At 49.7% G+C, this 20,442-nt stretch overlaps 1 protein-coding gene across 7 annotated transcripts in view; it reads left to right on the top strand.

The window, feature by feature from the left end:
• The window catches only part of RALY (RALY heterogeneous nuclear ribonucleoprotein), a 138,225-nt gene extending 124,030 nt beyond the window's left edge, over positions 1 to 14,195 (top strand). For 6 of the 7 annotated variants that reach the window (XM_074920648.1, XM_074920652.1, XM_074920653.1 and 3 more), the window contains 5 exons: positions 4,808 to 4,855; positions 5,113 to 5,273; positions 5,917 to 6,030; positions 6,578 to 6,723; positions 12,341 to 14,195. In XM_074920648.1, the coding sequence (XP_074776749.1) occupies positions 4,808 to 4,855; positions 5,113 to 5,273; positions 5,917 to 6,030; positions 6,578 to 6,723; positions 12,341 to 12,409 (538 nt within the window). In that variant the 3' untranslated portion in view covers positions 12,410 to 14,195. Of the gene's footprint in view, positions 1 to 4,807; positions 4,856 to 5,112; positions 5,274 to 5,916; positions 6,031 to 6,577; positions 6,724 to 12,041; positions 12,088 to 12,340 lie in introns of all 7 variants that reach the window. The other variant, XM_074920655.1, reaches the window with a different exon arrangement.
• Positions 14,196 to 20,442: the final 6,247 nt, after the last annotated feature.

The following is a 20,442-nucleotide window of genomic DNA, read 5'->3' as shown; positions in this document are numbered from 1 at the left end:
GGCAGGGGAGGAGGCGAGCAATGGTACCCAAACCCAGTGGCAGGAAGGCTGTGCATGCAGCCTGCAGCAGCCCCACTGCAGCCCTGGCGTCTTGGAAATGCCGGGCTCCCTTCTCACGTTTCTCTTCTGGCTTCCCGTTACCTTGGCTATTTGCAGGAGGAAGGAATCTCGCACCAGATACACAAGATGGTAAAAGCTCACTATTTGATCAATGCCATATTTTCCAAGTAGCTTTCTAGTGGTTATTTTTTCTACTGCTGCAGTAATCAAGGTTGTGCAACCATTAGTAGAAGGATGCAAGCTGAGCACAACATGTCACTTGTGATTATGGGTGCAGGGCTGTCAGCCAGTAATTAAAAGCACCGCCACTCAAATGTCCATTTGGTATTCAGGTACATGCTCAGAAATGGCACCACAAATGTAATGTAAAGGCAGTACATACAAACAGTTGCCCTTCAATTATGAATATTTGGATTTTGAACCTTTGTGAGTCATTAATAAATGTTATTTAGTTACTAAAGAAAAAAACAAAAAAAAAGCAACAGAAGAAATGTACCAGGAGGTGGAATCATCATGTTACTTGACACAGCCTTACAGCCTTCTGCTGCCTCTCACTCTGATTGTCCCTGCTTTATTTTTAAAGGGTGCAATGTCACTAGCTGATTGAAAAATGGCAAAAATTATTCCTGTACACAAAGGAAGGCCTGCCAGGTCACTGAAAAATGATCCATCAGTCTCAGGAAGGTTTATCCTACGTGTAGTGAAATTTTCAGGCGCAAAGTGGCCAGATAAATCACCCAAACTAAGGCACTCACTTCTATTACCTTTTTTCCTGCATTCATGTTGGAACACCAGCCTTTTGCTCAACACCTGACATCCAAGGATGCTGGTAAAAGCATCCAGCCACTGCCTCCCTGGCATCATCTGTTATACCATGACCTGACTGGCATGTCAGGGTCATACAGTCACAGACTTCCAAAAATCCCTTATTTTAGCCTGCTGCCTTCCTTGAGGGCTGTCTCATGGTTAGCAGGTATTGAAAGTGCCACTGCCAGAGGCTGAGATCAGGGTGTTTGCTGTCCCACACCACACTGAGTCTAAGGGTGGATTCATCTCACACGAGTTCAGCCTTCTGTGCTGTCAAGGTTTTTGTGTGGGCTGGTTGTCTGGACTCCCTTTATGCTTGCTGGATAAAAATGGTTCTTCACCTGACAGTATTTTACATGTCTGCCTTTGGATGTGATGTACCATGACCTGGAACTGCCTCTTTCTCCCCTGGCTTGGATTTATCTCTTTGCATTCTCAGTGTCTAAAGCCGAGTGGGATGATTCCTGCTCTTTTGGGGAAGTCAGGACCAGCTCCCCAGGGTAACGATGCCCCTAATTCCTTTTGAAACAGGTAGAAGTATCTCCAATCCCCTGAGGATTCAGGGCCAGGGCAGGAGTACCCCACACACACCCTCTTGATTTTCACCCGTAAATACTAGCAGATGCTCTTGGACCCACTGTCCTGCAGATCAGGCATGTAGTTAAGACAACTCCACTGCCTCCGTAAAAGCTGCAAAACTGGGCCAGTGATTTCCACCATAAAAATGAAGGTTTTGCTCACACATTCTCTACTGCGAATAACATAATAACATCTACAGCATTTATTAGGTACTTCATATACCAGACTGCTGTTTTGACTAGTCTTGAAAAAGCTTAGGACTTCATCTGATGTTTTAGGCTTCTCCATCCTTCTCCAGTCCACACCAGGTTGGATCTAGAGGTACTTGAGGCCAGGCTTCATCCTGTTGGTGTTGGAGCTGAGCCCAAGAGTGAGGCAAGGGGTGCACAAATGCCATGGGGCATGGTCAGTGAGGGAGCTGGGGGGTGCCCGCCCTGTTGGGGGCTTCATTCCTTGTTCCTAGATGCAAGGCTTAGCCTGGGACAGCGCAGGCAGCAGCAGGGCAGTGCCCATGCAGTAGGGTTGGAGCTGCAGCTCATCTCCATCCCTGTCTCTCCAGGGAGCCAGCCATGTGCTGAGCCCACAGTGCCCACAGCTCTACCAGTGGGGCTCCCACGGGGCAGCAAAGGCTTGGAAGAAAAGCCAGCTCAGACCAGGAGCATGAATAGGGTGAAAAGACAGGAGTGTGGGCATTTCAGAATTCTGCCAAATGCCCCCAAGCTTTGTGTAGTTTATGAGCAAATGGTCTAAAGCTGCCTCATGGTCTCCAAGCCACAGGGAGTTTCCCAGCGAGAGCAACAGCCCATGGAAGGAGTTTTTGCCATGAATAAAGATACTGCTTCGTCTCACTTGGAGTCCTTGAGCTGCAGAGAGATGCCACTGTCTTCTCTTGCCTGTGGCTACAGAGAACATTGTCTCCAGGGCACTGCTGGAGCTAGCCAGAAGCAGTTCACCAGAGCCTGTCAGGATTGACAAATATTACAAAATTGCAGCAATTTCATTTAAGTTGCATCTAAGGGGGAAAAAAAAAATGAAGAGGGGGGAGTGTAGAAGCATCCTAGTTCAATTTTCCTTTCAAATTACTTCCTATTTTGATTGTGTTTTATGTTTATTGGATTCAAACAGAACTGGAGTCAAACATCCTTGGTCATCAAAATAGATTGGTGGGGCTGAGAGGAGCTATTTTCTTGGGAGATTTTCTGTATTTCCAGGTTTCATCTGAAGTTTGAATGATAAACAAGTTACCAGTCACAAAAATCTGTGAAAATACATTTCCTCGTTCCATACTGCCCATCTCCTCAGCCGTTCAAACAGGCTGGTTATATTCCAGCAAGAGCTGATGCGGTAGGAATTACCTTTCCCGTTCAATTCAGAAAAGCACACAAGGGAATAAATACAGATCACGCAGTGGCTGGGACAGAAGGCTGTCAGGATATTCATTTCTCCTCAGTGAGCCCAGCAGAAATGTTGTCTACAAGTCAAGTCAGAAGGGGAGGATGCCAAGGCTGAAAAGATGTTGAAATTCATCTATGCTGAGACTGTCAGCAAAGCGGCTATTTTTCATCACGCAATTGAATTTGGAAGGTTTATGGTGATGACACCGCCACAGCCACATCTCCCCTCCCGCCCCACACCAGTGCTGCTCGCTCAGCAGCAAGACCCTGCATTCAGCATCCTGGCCAGCCGTGGGTGCTGTGGTCAGCAGATATAGGCCCAGCTTTATAAAGTACCTCCTTGCTTGAAGTCACCGTGGCAGCGCATGATGTGGCAGCAAACCCCAGAAGAAGCAGTAGGTGCAAATGCTCTCTGTTGTCCTTAACCCCTTGCACCAACTGTCTTTGGCCTCAAAGGAGCCCTGATGTCTCCAACTATCCAGATTGTGCTTCTGGTCCCCCTGAGCCACAGCCTGAGTTTCCACAAGCTGTCACAGGCTTCTGGGGAACCCAAGGAGCATCCAAGCGGCATGGAAACAACCCGTTTAAGAAACCAGCCAGTTACTGAAACTAAAGATTGGTGGGGAAGCCCAGTGCCAGCGTAGGCAGGGTAGACATCCTGGGTCACGCCTGGAATTTCTGGTCCAAACCACACTTCTCACTGGCTGTCCTGGCCAGCCACATGTTCTTGCAGTTCTTGCCTAAGGTGCAGGACACCCAATTTACTCTCAGCTCATCCTTCCCTCTTCCCATGCCCCAGTTTCTCCTGGCTCAGAGTCCTTCCCTCTCACTCTCACTCTCTTTGTTCCCATTAGATTTTCAGGTTTTTGTAAGCCACTTCAAACAGTTTCACAGTGCTGGACAGACTCTCTGCTTTCAAGGGCTACAATAATCATTCTCTTTGTTCAAAGGAATCATTCTCTTATTCAGAGAGGAGGGAACATCAGCATAACTTCTTACTTAACCAGCATTAATCCAGCCAGCAGCACACAAGGGAACCAGACACTGTGTTTAGCTGGGGGTAGGTGGTGCATTCAGCAGCGTTGCTCTTCCCCGCTGCCCGGACATCAGGCAGCACCAGAGCAGGTCTTGTCTCTGAAGAGGTGTGATTGCCCACTGTAACCACCTGGTTTGTGTTGCCTTGTGAAAAAAAACCAGCTGCAGTAAGAGAGAAAGTCTGTTACTGGGTCTCCAGGGAGTGAGAAATGCATTGCTCCAACTTTGGGTTAAAATGCAGTTCAAGGTTAAGAAAAAAGGACATAGGCAATGTCTCACTGGGAGGAGAGAGGTTTAAACGTGTTCGTAGTGAAGGTATTAAATTAATAAACATACTCTTCTTCCTGACTTCTCCCCCAGCAATTACATATGGTATGAAAATAATGTATAAGGGTGGCAGCACGCAGTGCCCTCCTGACACGGGCATGGTCCTGCTGCACAAAGTCAGGACAGAGGGGTGTCCGCGACGCCATGAGTGCAGTTCAACTGACACAACCCACTAGCCATAGTTTCATCTTCTCTGCGGGGCTGGACGGGGGTGGAGAGCTGGTCCCTGCTCCCCAGCCCCAGCCATTGCTTCAGCAGACATCCCCCAGGGTGATTGCATAAATTGCCCCTCACCTGTTTGTAGGTTTTGATCCACCCACACATCATCTTGCTCCACCTCAAGATAACCAGGTTAACACTCAGCTGCCAGCATCACCCTGTCCAGTGCGTTCAGCCCCCCCAGGTCTTTCTCCCTGGCTCACCCCACGTCCCTGCAGACCCTCGCACCCGGGAGGACAAGTGTACGCCCAACCGAGTGGAAGGACAGGGGCTCCCCTATGGAGGGGGAAGAAATAAAAGACCTGGGAGGCTCAGCAGGTGACGGGGGAGTAATAATAAATTACCAGCACTAATTAACCCATGCTGTCCTGACTCTGTCTCTGCAGCGGCTACGACTTTGACTATGACTATTACAGAGACGACTTCTACGACAGGTGAGCAGGGGAGCCATTTGCCTGTGGGGTTTTCTGTGGGGCCAGATCTTCCCTGCAGCATGGCTCCTGCTGTGGGGAGCAGGTGGGCTGCAGGGGGTCCGTCCCACCCGAGCGTGGTGGGTCCGCTGGCCAGGCTGTGCCCCCGCTCACCGACCAGCACTGCTTGGGCTCCGGTTGTGGCACCCGGTCGCCAGCACAGCAGGGCTGGGGGTGCTGCAGGGGTGTTTCAGCACCCCCATCCTTCCCCCCAACTCCAGGCTCTTCGAGTACCGGGGCCGAGTCTCTCCGGTGCCCAGGGTGGTTCCTGTGAAGCGGCCGCGGGTCACCATCCCCCTTGTCAGGCGCGTGAAGGCCACGCTCCCCGTCAAGCTCTTCGCCAGATCGGCTGCCATCGCCAACAGCTCCGCCAAGCTGAAGTGTGAGTGTGTGCGTGGGGTGCGGTGGGACAGTGTGGAGACTGATGTGCACATGGACCTCCCATCCCCAGACATTGACCCGCAGGGGTGGTGCTTCCAGGGAAAACCTTAAAAAAAACGACTATCTTGAAACAACGGCCCAAGCGAGGGCCCTTCGGAAGCCCCAGGCTGCGAATGCAGCAGAGGAAGGTGCAAGTACAACCTGATCATGCCAGAGCCTGGTGTCCGCCTCCACAGCGTGCCTGGTCAGCAGACACGCAGGGTTTTTTGGGTGCATGCAACCACCCCCAGCTTTCTGTGCGCTGCCGTAACAGCCGGCCGGGAGGTGAGGGCTGGCGGTGGAGGAGGGTGCGTTGCTGCTCCCCACTCCAGCCTCTCCTCGCTGCCCCCCAGGCCCCGTTAGCTGTGCATGATGCCCTGCACACCACTCGCTGCAGCTCCTGCCAGCACAGACAAGCTCAAATACACTGTGTGGCATCACCACACGTTGACCCCAGGGATGCAAGGAATATGTTTCTAGTGTGGGTTTCCAGTTGGTTTTAGAACCTGCTGAGAGGGGTGACTGACACCAGGCAGAGGGGTGAAGCAGCACCTCGGGTGCTCTGCAGGGCACTAAAATGCCTTTTTTTCCTTCCTTCCTCCAAGTGAAATGCAGTGAGCTGCAAACAATCAAAACTGAGTTGACACAGATCAAATCCAACATCGATGCTCTCCTGGGCCGGCTGGAGCAGATCGCTGAGGAACAGAAGCTATCCACAGGTCAGCTGGGTGCGTGTGGATGCGCCGGGGCCAGTCCGAGAACGGGCAAAGGGTGCAAAGCTGGACTTGAAACTGTCATGGCTCAGCGCATCCTCTGGGCTCTGACCGTGAAGTGCCGACCCTCAGGTTCCAGGGTAGAATCACCGGCAAAAAGTACATGCCAAAATTCCCAAAATTATGGAATTGGGTTTTAAAATTAAGAAAATTTTTTTTCTTTTGCTATATAGTTTGGGGTTTTTTGTTTGATTTTTTTGTTCTATTCTATTCTATTCTATTCTATTCTATTCTATTCTATTCTATTCTATTCTGCTCTGCCTTCCACACTCACTCTGGAGGAATATAGAACAATGACCTGCTCTGCCCTCTCCAGAGTTGCTTTCAAGCATCTTCCTCAAAATCAGCAAAACTTCCCATTGCAGAAAAAAACCCTAGATTCATTATTTACCTACCAGCCGAATTTGCGGGGCCCACTGGATTAGTTTCATCAGGCTCCAGGCATTGCCTCCCCCAGCCCCTGATCCTGGTGGCTTGGCTCTTTCTCTCACAGAGGTACGGAAGAAGGCAGATGGAAGCAAAAGTGAAATCTCGCAGGAAGACACAGCATCAGAGGCAGAGGTCAACACGGAGGAGCCGCTGAATGGGGACGAGGGGGAGGAAGAGGGTCTCGCACGGGATGAGTGTGAAGATGAACTGGTAAGAGAGTTTGAGTAATACATCCCTCCAGCCAAAGGAGTTCAGTAATGGACCACAGTTTACTGGAACTTGCTAAAGCCCCAGAGAAATAGTTTTTCCTTCCTCAAAAGAAATTGCATTTAAATCCCATGATTGTTCACAGCTTGTTCTTTCAAACTGTTCTACTGCTTGCAAAAGCATTGACCTGGCAAATGCATGTGGAGACGCTGAAGAAACATGGTTGGCTCTTGAAATTTGGACCATATTTATCCTTGATTTCACAATGATTAATTAATGGTTAAAATAAGTTGTTCTGCTCTCAAGTAATTCTCACATGGATTGAGACATATGGAAAGAGAGGCCCTGTTGTATTAACTGCACTTTCCTTACAACATGAATTTGCAATGCCCTTTTGTCTGGACAGGCACCAAATGGCATAAACTTAGTTACAAGGTCCGAGCAAGGCTCAACCGCTGTGCATGGAGCTGTGCATCCATAGCGAGGGCCGTGCTCGAGCGTGGCTGGGCTGATGGCATGTACACATCAGCCCCATTGGTGTTAGTCCTGCCCCAAATAAGGACACTCCCGGTGAACCCAGTGAGCAAATGTTGTGCCTAAAAAGCATCTGGATGGGAGCCCTGCTGGTAAGGGTACCCTGATGGTAAGGGTAATGCAGGGCACCGTATTACCACTGGCAGCACTGTCTTTTATCCCAAATTAAGGCTCCTCTGAGAGCAGGATCAGCTCCAGACCCAGGCAAAGGGCAGCAGGGAGCTGGGGTGGAAGGACATCCCTGCTTTGCTGCCCCTTCCACAGGACCACAGTCCTGGGAAGCTGGGCTGGCTGGCACAGCTCTCCTGTGGAGGCTTGGGGCACACCAGGGCAACCTTTGGCCTGTAGTGAGTGTCCCTGCAACAGCTCTGCTCCTTCCCCACCCTGGCACTGGTTGCAGCAGAAGTGAGGATGAAGCTCAGCATCCTTTTCTTCTTCCTTATCTCTTCACCACTGGGTGACAGAACCACACTGCACATGTGTAGCACTCTTCCCATGGCCAAAAAGCTCCTCTCACTCAACACTTCCCAGCTTGTTTGTACTCTTCTACTCTGCCCCACCTTAGTCATGATGGATGAGGGATCTGAACGGGATCTTTCAGCTGTTTCAGTTTCTGGGGCCTCATGGGTGAAGTCTGTGACTCCTGCTAAATATAAGAAGAGATGATTAAGGGGAGACATCGTAACAGATGCTATAAAGAAGAAAGGCAAAAGCTGGCCTCCAACTCTATGTCAATTAGGATAAGGAAAGCCAGGTTTGAATTACATCGAGGGAAACAGATGGTAGAAATTAGGGGGAAACTTGCTGATGCTAATGATGATAAAGGAGCACACAGCCTGTCAACAAAAATATGTGGACTTTCTGCCATTAGCAGCATAAGAAAACAGAGTGGATAGACATCTGCTGGCAATGATATTATAAAAGCTGATCTTCATTAAGAGTAGATGAACAAGATAACTATTTCAGCTCCCTTACATCTCTATTTTGTGTAACTCTCAGGTCCTAAAGTGGCATTGAGATCAGAAATATTTTACTGCCAACATCAGACAAGGCTCACATGTGCTCAGCATGGGGCAGGTTAATGTGTGCATTAAACACTGCAAGGCGACTCACAAAAGCTGCCCTTTATATTTTGCTCCTGATCTTGCAACACTGAACAGTTCTGAAGTCTTTCCAGTCCTTGGGGAGTGACTCCTTTATCCCCTGTCTCTGTGGACATCAGTGTAGCCTCCACCACCTGCTGTCCATGGACATAGTGCCCACACCAGTCCCTAGAAGTGTTATCTACCCTTGGCCCTGAGGGGCAGTGGTGGTGCAGGAGAAGTCAGAGGTCACTCAGATCTGATCTAGGAGTTAGTTTACTGAGTTCTAAGCAGTAAGTTTAGGTATGTAAAATAATAAGTGCAGTTGGATTGATGGTCAATAGTCTACTACACTTAACATTAGTGTGGGATACAAAGATTGTTGTGTAAGCTGCATGTATGCAAAAAATGTTATTTACCAACCCATCAGTGCCTGACGTCAGGTAAGGGATCTCTCAGCCTTGAGGGGTAACTATGAGAGGGAGATCCTTGAGGGGTAACCAAGGTGAGATCCCTGCTGTGCAGCCAGCTGCTGTGGAGGGAGAGATCAATGGGCCTTCATGGCTGCAGATACTCATCGCGTAAAGTAGTTGATCTAGTCAGATTTTCTGCTCTGTTCATGCCATTTTGGCCACTTAATCAGCCCAGTCTCCAGCCAAACTGTTTTTTGGGGTTTGGTGCTGAGTTCTCACCAACAGCCTCACACAATAGGACTGACTTTGTTTAGACTTAGTTGCTGAGCATCTGCCTGGACCAGAGTCCAGTTAGTTCAAACAGGAGGAGCACATCTATCATGTGTGGGAAAGGCACAGTCTCTGCAAGTCAGGAACCAGACCTGCCAGTGCTGGGGCAGTACCCAGCACAGAGGCTTCCCTGCCATGAACATCTTCCCCATGGTGACAAGCAGGGAAGATCCATTGGACTTGGGTCTAGGGTCCACCCATACCCTGTAGACAACTGTAGGATGTCTGCTGGGGAGCAGCAGGCCTGAGCATCCCTGTTTGTAGGGGAGTTCACTGAACCAGAGCTGATGTGCAAATACTACGGCTAAGCCGTGGTGCTTCACAGCAGTGTTAGCCCCACCTGGGTGAGGGGGAGCATTGCAGGCCCCAAGGGAGTCAAGGCACGCTATTTCCATTGAAAGTCAGCGGGAGCTGGGCAAACACTACCTTTCAGCCTCATTCCCAGTTCCAAGTCGGCTGCGCTGGTTTTGTGCACAAACCTCAGCTTGGTCTTGGGGAAATTTCCAACATCACCTGGGGACATCAAGTTTGAAATACACGCTGCAGCCCACAGGGAGAAGGACAAAGGGCCCCGCCTTCCAGCATGAGTTTGTGCCCTTTTTAGAGAGGGTGGGCCGGAAAGGAGCTCCGCAGAGGAAGGATAAAGTAGGTAATGTTTCATTCCCACAGGCTCTGCCACTAGGCTCAGAATCTTGGGAAGCCAGCAGACAGACTGGACCAGTGAAAACCAAGAAGACAAAAAAGCAACATCGAGTCCCCTAGACTTCTCCAGGTGCTTTGTCACCAGGTCCCTTGGTCCCCTGCCACACTGAGCAGTGAGCTTATACTTTCCTTAGCCTTTTGCTGCTGGTGTATCTACAGATGCTCTTCTGACTGTCACTGCACGCTGGAGGGATGGCTCTCTATTGCTCCTGGGTGGCTCAGCTCTGCTTTCCATCTTCTAGGTTCTGCCTTTTCATGTAGGAAGAAGATCTGTTGAGAGCTTGCTGTTCATCCATGCTGGCCTCCTACCACACCTGCCCTACTGTCATTGGAACGGGCCGTTCTTGTGCTTCAGTTGCAGGTGTCCTTGAAGATGACCCAGATGCCTTGGCCTCCAGAGGAGTCTCTCATGGTATTTTGCTAAGTAGATCCCTGAAAAACCCAAAATCTGCTCTCTTAAGTGCAGGGATTTGATTCTGCTCTTTCTCTTGGACACTTCTTTGAGGATACTGAGCTTCACAGTCTCATGGTCACTTCAGCCAAGACTTCTCTCCATCTTCACATCTTTGACCAGTTCTTCTTTGGTAATCAGTAACAGTCAAGAAGAATGGCTTCCCTAGTCAGCTGGTCAGTCAGCTGTGTCAAGTAATTGTTCTTGATGCTCTCCAGAAATCTGGGTTTCTCTTACCCAGCCCTGCTGCCCTCCCAACAGATGCCAGGGTGGTTGAAGTCCCCCAGGAGTACAAGGGCCTCTGATCAGGAGGCTTCCTTCAACCATCCAGAGGAGACTTCATATCAGATGGCCTATAGCAGATGCCGGCCATGATGTCACCCATGTTGGTCTGTCCCCTAGATCCTCACCCACAAGTTCTCAGCTGACTCATCACCTGTTCCAAGGCAAATCCCTGTGCATCTGGGCTACTCCTTTGCCCAGAGCACATGCCACCTCACCTGGCTTTCCTGAAGAGCCTGTTCCCAGGACGCTACCTGCTCTGTCATTGCCTTTGTTCTGTTGTCAGAAGTCACAAGCCTCCAGACTTTATTCACTTGGGAGTCTCCATCCATAGCTCCTTTGAGCATAGTCTCCAGCCATCCCTTCTTCATGCATTGCAGTCCTGAGGCCTTTCCCCTGTGGGGTCTCTGCAAAGACCCTGTTGGTCTCCCTGATTGTAAAAATCTATTTATCTCCCCCAGTGCCCTGTAAACCAGCCTGCTGCTAACAAGGTTGTGACTGGACTCCCTTGCCTTTCCTTGCGGATAACGTAGTATCACCTGCAGACATCTCCGGGATCCATTTCCATCTCTAAAATATTCACCACAAAATTTGGCCTATGCAGGAGATAAAATGCTGCTGCTGAGCACCTAATTCTTTTAATGATACTGCATTGCAGAACGGCTCCAGGAGAGGGGCTTTCGCATGCCGTGCTTTCAAAACCACTGTTGCATGGGGAGTGGTTCAGCACGCCAGCACTATTATTGTGGCCTTTGGAGTGATGAATATTATGAGTGTTATCATTCTGGATGATGAGTTCTGCTGCAAACTGGGACCAGTTTCTGTGTTCAACAACAGAATCATTACATCGTGCACAATTTGCCGTTGCAGACTGACTGCACCTTAACATCATTAGACACTAACAATGCCTGTTCGCTAGTGTGGGCTGTTCCTAGGTCCCAAATTAACTTCTCACAGTGCTACAACAAGGCGTGAGCTATGCCAGCACATGCAGTAAACCTCATGAAAGTGCTGAGCATGGACTTAACCTGGCCATGCAGAAATTAGGCATTCAGTCCAAGCATGGCAACTCATGCCACAGGCTCCAGACCTTCCCTGGAACATGCCCACTTGCCCACTGGAGGTGCTTACTCTGGCACAGCCCAGATCACACACCTGACTTCATACAAGCAAAGCTGGGCTTAATTTCAGCCCTTTGAAGTTCAGCAGGAGCCAGACTTCAAAATCCAAGAGGGAATTACACATCCCAGGTTTGTCTGGCAGAACCCTTCCAGAATAAGCCAGAGGAAAGTTTTGGTTTTGCCTGGGACTGCCTTCCAGAAACCACAGCCACGGCACACCACGTCCGTATCAGGTGTGTTTTGTAGCTCCTCCACCACGCTGAGCGACCTGACCACTGCTCACAGCGTGCGAGCTCTCCCACACCACAGTACCAGCTGGTCACCACATGCGAGGTGTCATGGTGTCCCAGGCAGGGCAGGAGGGACACCTGGTGATTTACTGTTTCTGGTTCTCTTTTCCCTCCAGAACAGCCATTACACAGATGTGGAGGATGCCAGACTACAGTAGCCAGGTACAGCTCACTCACTGCTTTTTAGAGGCTGATTCTGAGCAAAAGCATTTCATGCATGTTGGGGTTGGGGGGTTGCTGCTTCAGAAGATGCTTTTTCCCACAGATCCTCTGTGTTTTCCTAGCGATGAGCCTGGCTGCTCAGCTGGGTCACTGATTAGCCCCTCAAAAATCCTTTTCCTAAATCACGAATCTTCGAGGTTCAAGGAAAATTATGTCCCTTTTTTTTTTCCCCCCCTCTCTTCCCTCCTTGCAGCCCATTCAGAACAGCAGTGAGCAACAGTGTGAGGAAAGCAGGAGGCTAAACCCTGTCCTGGCACATTGAGCAAGACAAGCTGAATCGAAGTGGTGTTGTCATCTCTACCTGGCATTCAAAAAGGAGAACCATGGCCCGACATCTTCCATCCATCTGTAAAGCAAAGACAAAGAAAACTCATCATCCCAGCAAATCCCCATTACCCCATGCAATGGATTCAGAGCTCTGCAGCCAACAGCAGGAGGACCCAAACCCTGCACAGTCCATAACCATCACAGACTGGATAACGGGAGAGCGGTTGTGTCACCAAATGAGTCAGAGATGTTATAGAGCTTTTCGGAGGAGGGGAGGGAGAACTAAGGCTAACCCAATAAAGATGTTTTTTCCCATGCTAGGTGAGAGCCAGAGCATTTGCTAACTGGGGGAAAAGTACTGCCTCAGTTTGGACAATTGTGTTCTCATGTAAAGGTCCTGTTGTGGAAGAGGCTGTGGGGTGAGCTGTACTCCCAGAACAGTCACCTCCTGTCGTGGCTCTTCTGGCCCACGAGCTGCCGTGGGTACACAGTCACTTCCGGGTGGAGAGGAGGCGGTGCTGGTGCATGTGCTGTGCTCTGTGCAGCTGCTTGAAGAGAGGGAAAGAGAAAGGGAAGGTGCATGCAGGAAAGCAAGTGACCCCAAGCAGGAGGAACGAATCATACATCATCTTCAGTGGCTTGGTCTCTACATTCTCCGCTGGAAAACCACTACGCAAAGGCCAAGCGAGTCTCTGCAGAGTGAGGGGATGCAAGCATGTGTGGATGAGACTCTTTTCTTGAACGCTTCTCTGCTCCCTGGAAGGGGTGTAATCTTCCCACTTCTCCAGCCCAGCGCCAGAGACATCAGCCCCTTCCCTGAGTGCTGCCATCTCCTCTTGCCCAGCCTTGCTGGGTCTTCACCCCGGCCTGCCCCACCACCAGAGCGGCGCGACAGCTCCTGCTCCCGGCTGCGCGGGCTCTGCTCCATCGCCGGGCTGACGGGCGCACAGTGTGACAGCTTGCCTGAGCGTAATGAGACTGGTACAGCCAGTAACCCCAGCACGATGCATGTGGGTGTGCAAGCACCTCCCCTGCCTCCCCGAATCCGAGCTGCTTTTGACCCGTGTCCTGTGAGCAGAGGGCTGCAGCAGCCAGCATGGGGCTTGTCGTGGGAACCCCCTTACACCACAACACCCAAGAGGTCTCAGCCTTTCTCTTGTTTGTACCTCCTTCGTGGGCTTACCCAGTTTTTTCTGAGTTCAGGGGTAGATGGGACTGAAACTCACGCAGCACTTTATTCAGATCAGATGTGTCCTGCCCGTCTACCCTCTTCCCCTCCAAAACACACACACATATCAGCGCTTTGAATCCAGAACGGTGTCCACACCTTCTCCTTGGTCAAACCCTCCCACAAAATGCGTGGCCCCCCAGGTCGCGTTGAGTGCTCTGAAAGGGGACCCCTGCTTTCTGCTCCGGCACCCAAAGCCAGCCCTCATCTATGGCATCTCTCTTTGGAGGGTGAAGGGGAAAACAGGTCGCAGGGGCAACGCTTCCCTCCCCCAAGGGCCATCCTGGAGCAAGCATGGCTCTTGAAGCACAATGTTTTATTTGCATTTCTTAGTTTCAAATAATTCCTGAGGGATTAAAAGGATAATCGTGCTTTCCCCTACCTTTTTCCGGTTCCTGTACAATTTATCCATTGTGTTTTACTGAGCCGTTGTAGAGCTGTTTTCTAGGCTTTGAGAGATGAGCTGCAGTTTTTGCTATGAACTGACTGTGATGCTGATGTTTGGGAGAAAGGTGACCTTGTACATAACAATCCTGTATAATAAAAGAAAGAAATCTAATTTGCTTTCGCTCTCTTCTCTCTCTGTCCTATGTACACATACACACACACTTTTTTCCTCTATTTCAGAAATTAAGTTTTCTTTCCCTTCCTAAGCAACAGCTCTGCCCACAGGATTTGCTTTCTCTTACACAAGGTACATCCCACTGGGCTGAGCAGAACATCTGGGTTCACAGGGGCTCTGGGAGTTTTCTTCTGGAGGCCTGGAAATGCATTTGATACAGGAGAGCAGGGGACAAATCCAGGCCTTTAATCTCTGGACTTTGCACTGGTCCAGCTCATAACAGACTGGAAAAATGAGGCTGCTGTTCCAGTTTGCACAAGCCAACTGCTAATAAAAGCTCTTTAAGCACAGCGTCTTCTGGCCATTTCCCCAGTCCCTTCCTCAGCAGAGCAAAGCTCACACCGTGTTGCCAGCAGTGCCTGTGTTCACTGGAGAGATCATCTGAAACCTGGAACTGGAATGTCTGGCACCTGAGCTGCAGCTGGAGGGCACCAGTGACCCCGGTCACATGGGGAGAAGTCAGCTGCTACCACACTTCCAATGGTTTTATTAAGTGTACAGTCCTAGAAAGTTGTCTGCTGAGCCTGGCCTGAGCCATTGTCCAGTACTGGAGGGCAAAGCTGCCTACTGCATCTGTTCAAGTTCATGGTGAGTCTGGGGATGCGAGCATGCTTCTGTCCACCCATCCTGCCATCAGTCACTTCAAGATGAGGAAAGCAGCATCTCAGACAAATGGCTGGATGTCGTTGAAGCTGGGAAGAAGGAGGAAGGATGGGGGAAAAAAGAGAAACAATTCAAAACATTTGGCTGTCAAGATCAAAATCAGCCTAACCTTAGGTCCACTGAGCAGTGAACCTGGGCCCTGAGAGTGACCATGGCTCTGCCTCAGAGGAGGGCAGAGCGTTTCCCTGCTCCATCCCCACCTCGAGCCCCTGCCTCACCGGCCAAGTGCTCAGTCTGGCGCTGGGCTGGGTAACCGCAGCGCATGGAGCTCATCGGCCTTAGGCCATTAGAGCATAGTCAAGGTCTCTACCAAACAACTGGTTTGATTTTGTTAATTATTTGAGGGGGAGACTGAGGGACTTTGAGCACTCTTATGCAGGCCCCTTTATGGCAATTTACTTGGCTGTTGGCTGTGGATAGGGCCTCAGCAAAACGAGTTCTGGGGGTTTCATGCTTGCTGAGTTATGCATGTGATCATCGGGAAAATCTTTACCTGAAAGGCAAAGGCACAGCAGTGGGGTGGGAAAAGGAAGGCAAACTGCCCCTTCCACCCCTTAAGGCAATAAAGCAGCTGCAAAACCTCCAGCAGAGTCTGCTGGGTCCATCAGGAGAGGAACAGGGGGAGAGGAGGTGTCACCCCCACTCTGAGCACTGCTTTCCCAGGGACCGAGAGGGAGGGCAAGGGGAAGGGCAGATGCCCGCTGCAGGGGCAGAGCTTTGGAGAAAGAGGCAGGTGAAAGCACACGAGCAAGAGCAGCCAGGGCTGTAGAGGTGTAAGGACTCCAGAATATTTATAGTGAACACGCACACAGAGTGCGGACAAAGCCCTCGGTGCTATTTAACTGCGCACATCAGTCAGCTCCTCTTCCCCGACTCCCCCATCCCATCTTTCCAGGCGTGAACACGTGAGATAGCGTGGGGTGCTGCATGCTCAGAGCACAGCGCAGCTCTTTAACCACAGCCCATCCATCCTGATGCTCAACCCCAGCCCAAACCACACTCTGCTGTCACAGGGGAACAGACCACAGTGAAGAGCAGAAGCCCCATTAGTGGGCTTGTCCTGGTGGACAGAAAGATGTGTGGTCCTTGCCAAAGCATTTTAAATATCCCTAATACAAAAAGATCTGTCAGATCTCATTAGCTCTTGAAAGAACATAAAGGAGTCCCACCCTACATGCACCTAACCTCCTTTTCCATAACTCGGTGTCCCCATAGAGTTTCTCCCTGTAAATCATCCCTGCCCTGCTGGGATGTGGGAAGACAAGGGTTGGGCCAGTCCATTTTTTCCAGCATTTCCCTCTAGGCAACAGTTACTTCAACATCTGCACATTCTGAAGAAAAATGACCAATGTAAACTGAGCAACTCAACTGAACACACAGTTTCCATCTTGTGAACTGGAAAAAAAATTGCTTTTGTTAAAGCCTTTTCCCACCACTCACAAAGGCAGGATCTCATTACCAAGTATCCTGGACCTCACTTGTCTTTTCACATTTGTTACTTTCCTTGTTGCCATCCCATCTGCATTTGGTGGCAACAGCAGCGTGGTCTTTGTTGGAAACAAAACCAAAGGTCTCAGCCCTCACTGCCCTGCCTGCACCTCTGCAAAGGAAACATGAAATGTATGAGGTTGCCAACACACTTCAGGTTTGAATGTGCTGCTCTGGGTGGGAATAGCAGGTGTGCAGGACGTTTTAGTGCTCTGCTTTTTCATATGCTGGCCTCAGCAGTCATTAGAGCAATAGAGCAGAATTACTCCAGTCCCAAATCCTCCTTCTATGTGCTTCTGGACATGGAAAGATAATCTGCTGGGCTAAAACTCCGGTGATCTTGCATCCAGTTTGAGTCAGGAGATGGAACGAAAGCCCCAGTGACTTTAATGAGCAGTCCATGCAGCACTTTGGAAATTCTTCAGTTACTGCAGCTTTAATATGACCAGTTCTTTGGGGAATTTGTAAGAGCCAGTTGCTACCTCTGTGAGAGTTGCCATATCCCTTCTGCGCTGTCTTCCCATTATTTGCAGGAGAATTAATTCCATATTTTTCCTCTTCCCAAGAAAGTGGTGGAAACACTTGGAGTTGTGGTCAAGAACCCCAAGGGCTCCTGGTGGAGTCTGTCCATCCTCTGCCAGGAAAACACACCCAAGCCTTGGACAGAGACTGTCTGATGCCAAAAGGACTCAGGCATAGCCAAAATCTCCTACGCACGGCTGGCAGAGGGCCTTGACCAGCCGTTCCTGCACCATGTTGAATTCCTGCTAAGCCCCACGTTGCCAGCGCTGATTACATACCCATCATGGCAGTGTGTGGATGAGTACGTGTCAATACAGATGTGCTGTATCAGTTTAGCAAGAAAAGCCTCAAGTTCAGCAGCTTTTCATTGCCCAGATTTACTTCCTAGCAGGTAGATTATTTTCTCTGGCAGGTCTGAGAGGGTTCCTCAAACACCATTTCCTGCAGATCCCAGCTTTCACCCCCTCCCTGGGCTCACAGCCCCAGTGATTCTCCCAAACTAGTCACAAAGGAGACCCAGAGAAAGCGTGATCAAGATAGACAAGATGCAAGAGGGTGAAAAGGGAAGGATGGGGTGAGAGATTCAGGTAGAAGCAGGAACCCAGGCTCCCAGCCCTGCCCACAGAGCTGCCTGCAGCATGTGAGCCTCCTCACTGATGTCTTTACTCCTGTTTGCAAGCTGACATCACGGGGGGTGAAGCAGAGCCCAAAGCTGCAGCCTGCCCCATCTGCTCACTGACTGCTTCACCCCTCCTGCCCAACGGTGGGCAACTGCTGCGGCTCCTCCTCAGCCACCGCAGCTGAATTCACCACGCTCGGGAGCCATCAATGTCCCCACTTGGCTGTTGGGTGGCTGCGAGCAGCTGGAAGGGGATGCTCTCAGCCTGTCAGCAGCACAGACCATCACGCGCCGAGCACAGCATAAACAGCCCCTCGAGGCCAAGGTGAAAATTTCCTGCATTGGGACCACAACTGAGACCTGGAGGCTTTGGGAACTTTTATTTGCACGTCCCCTTTGATAAAACTGTTTTGGGTGCGACAAGGTAGCAAGACTGGAATAGAGCCTTCTAAAGTGCTTGAAGACCAGTCAGGCTGCGGGGCTCAGGGACCCAAAATCCGACCTCATCACAATGCAGGAGCCCAGCAGCACAGGAGACTCGTCCTCATCAGCAGCTCCAGACCATGGGAGCACCACATTCCCCAAGGCAAAAGATACCCAAGTGCCACCAGAGCTGGCTATTAATACTCTATCACAGCAGGGAGAGCGTGTGCTCAGGCTCTTAACACAAGAAACTAGGAACTTGTTTGCATATCAGTATCTAACATATATTTCAGTAACTGCATTAAGAGCCTTATGTGAGGGGAGTTCAGGCTGGGCAGGAAGCAGGCAGCCAGCAGGAGGAATAGGGACAAAAGCAGAATAATCATAAACATACCATATTGAAATATTTTTGTACCTAAAAGCTCTTCTACAGTAATTCACACACACCTGGCTGACTGGGTATGAAGAAGGAATCAGAAATCATTTTAATGTACTCAGAGCACTTATAGCCAACACAGCCACCTGGAACATGCATTTGCATTCAAAAGCCTAAACTTCAAGAGACACTAAAGAGATAAAAAGACAAACAAGTATGTGTTAGCAACAAAGAGGGAAGGTGGGTTTAAACTAAAAGGACAGCAATAAAAAAAGAAGAAAAAAAAAAGACATTAAGAGAGGTAACAGCACAGGCACCCAACCCTCCAGGACACCTGCAGCCTAAAGTGTAACCTGGTAGACAGATACCCCATGAATTTTCCCAGTTCTTATGGCTCAGACACATGGGACATCCTAGGAAGAAGCATCACATCAACTTGGAAGGTATCCGGGGGTTATTGCTGCAGTAGCTCAGAAAGAATCCATTGTATGGCATTATAGAAAAACTCACTACAGCCTTAGGCTGCAAGCAGTGACCTTACGCTGAACATGTAACTTGGTTACCTGAAGGGAGGCCCTGAGACCAGTACATCCTGTGAAAAATAAGGTAGCCACATCTGTCAGCAGAAGCTGCATCCTCAAGGTAAGAAAAGGAACAGACAGCCTGGAGATGGAGAAAGGATTCAAAGAGGAATAAGAAGAGCCCAGACCCAAATATTACTATTGGACCAAACTGTCATATGAGGGGAGGGCAACTTAGATTGTGAGGCTATAATTGTCCAATGGTTTCTTTGTTCAAGGTCCCTCTCAGAGACAGATCGAGCTGTTTTTCCACTGTACCATCTGAATAAATTATTTTTCTAAGATTCAATGCCTGAGACTCTGCTATGGGAAACCTAGGGTGAATAAATTAATAGTTATGTTGAAGCAAAAATATAATACATATCAGTTTTACTTGTAGTCATTTACTCTTAGTCTATTACAAAACAGCCTGGCTTTAAATCCTACCTAACACAGCAGTTCACACCTGAATTTGTCTGGCTCTGGGGGAAAGCAAAGTGGCTTGAACCCAACAGCCATGGACTGGACTCTCTCCGTGCAGAGCACAAATCCCGAGGACATGGCGAGGGGAGGCACCTCTCCGGGGGCCATACCCACTGTGCCTGTGGGAAGTTCAGGCTGGGCAGCTTTTCTTCCTGCCAGGAAGCAAACGGAGGGCTTGGGGGTGTGGGGGGCAGGTCAACAACAGCTGAACCCCCGGGGCACCATGTGGCTGGTCTTCCATCCGAAGGTTCTCCTGCTCTGGTTCTCCTCTCCCCAAAACAAGCAGCTCACTGAGCAGTGCACCCTTGCTCCAGTCTCACCACTGCCTGTCACATACCTGCACACATGACAAAGTTTTCCCAACAAGGCCATCATAAAAATTTCTCTTCCTTCCTTGCAACTCCCGGGAGCGTTTCCAGGTGGTGGAGCTCAGCCCTGGTCAGCACAAGGCTGCAGGCAGGAGCAGGGCGATCGGACGGGGAGCGAGCCACTGGTGGGAAAGGGGCCCAGGACATAGCTGAGATGAACAATGACACCACAAAACCAACATTCGAAGACAAACACTTCAGAAGTGTAATAGCAAGAATAAGGAGAAAAGATGTATTTGGCTTCTCTAATTTACTCCAGGCCTAGCTTTCAAAATTCAAGCACTGCTTTTGCAACTCCTCCTCATTGCTTTCAACTCGTGCCTTAATGAATCTGAATTATTCCCCCAGCAGGAAAAGTGTTTCCCTGGCAGCAGAACATACGAAACCTGCACTGAATTTGGGAGCAAGGTACTGTAACTGGCTGGAAGCAACACAGAACCAGCCAGCCAAGGCAGAAACCATAGCACTCACCTGCAGGAGGTACATTTCATCTGTCATGGTTTTAAGACTATTTCTGTCTCTCATACCACTTCATTGTAATGAACAAAAAAAAAAATCTGGTTTTGTTGCCATTGTTTCAGCTGGTTTTCTGGTAAAAGACAGCTTTTTCACTTAATTATAAAAGTATATGTTGAAAATAGTCAGTATGATGCTGTCTTTCTACAATATCACAGTA

This window comes from Athene noctua, chromosome 16 (genome assembly GCF_965140245.1).
Source record: "Athene noctua chromosome 16, bAthNoc1.hap1.1, whole genome shotgun sequence".
NCBI lineage: Eukaryota > Metazoa > Chordata > Aves > Strigiformes > Strigidae > Athene > Athene noctua.
The sequence above is the reverse complement of the archived record's forward strand: the minus strand, read 5'-3'. Positions and strand labels throughout refer to the sequence as shown.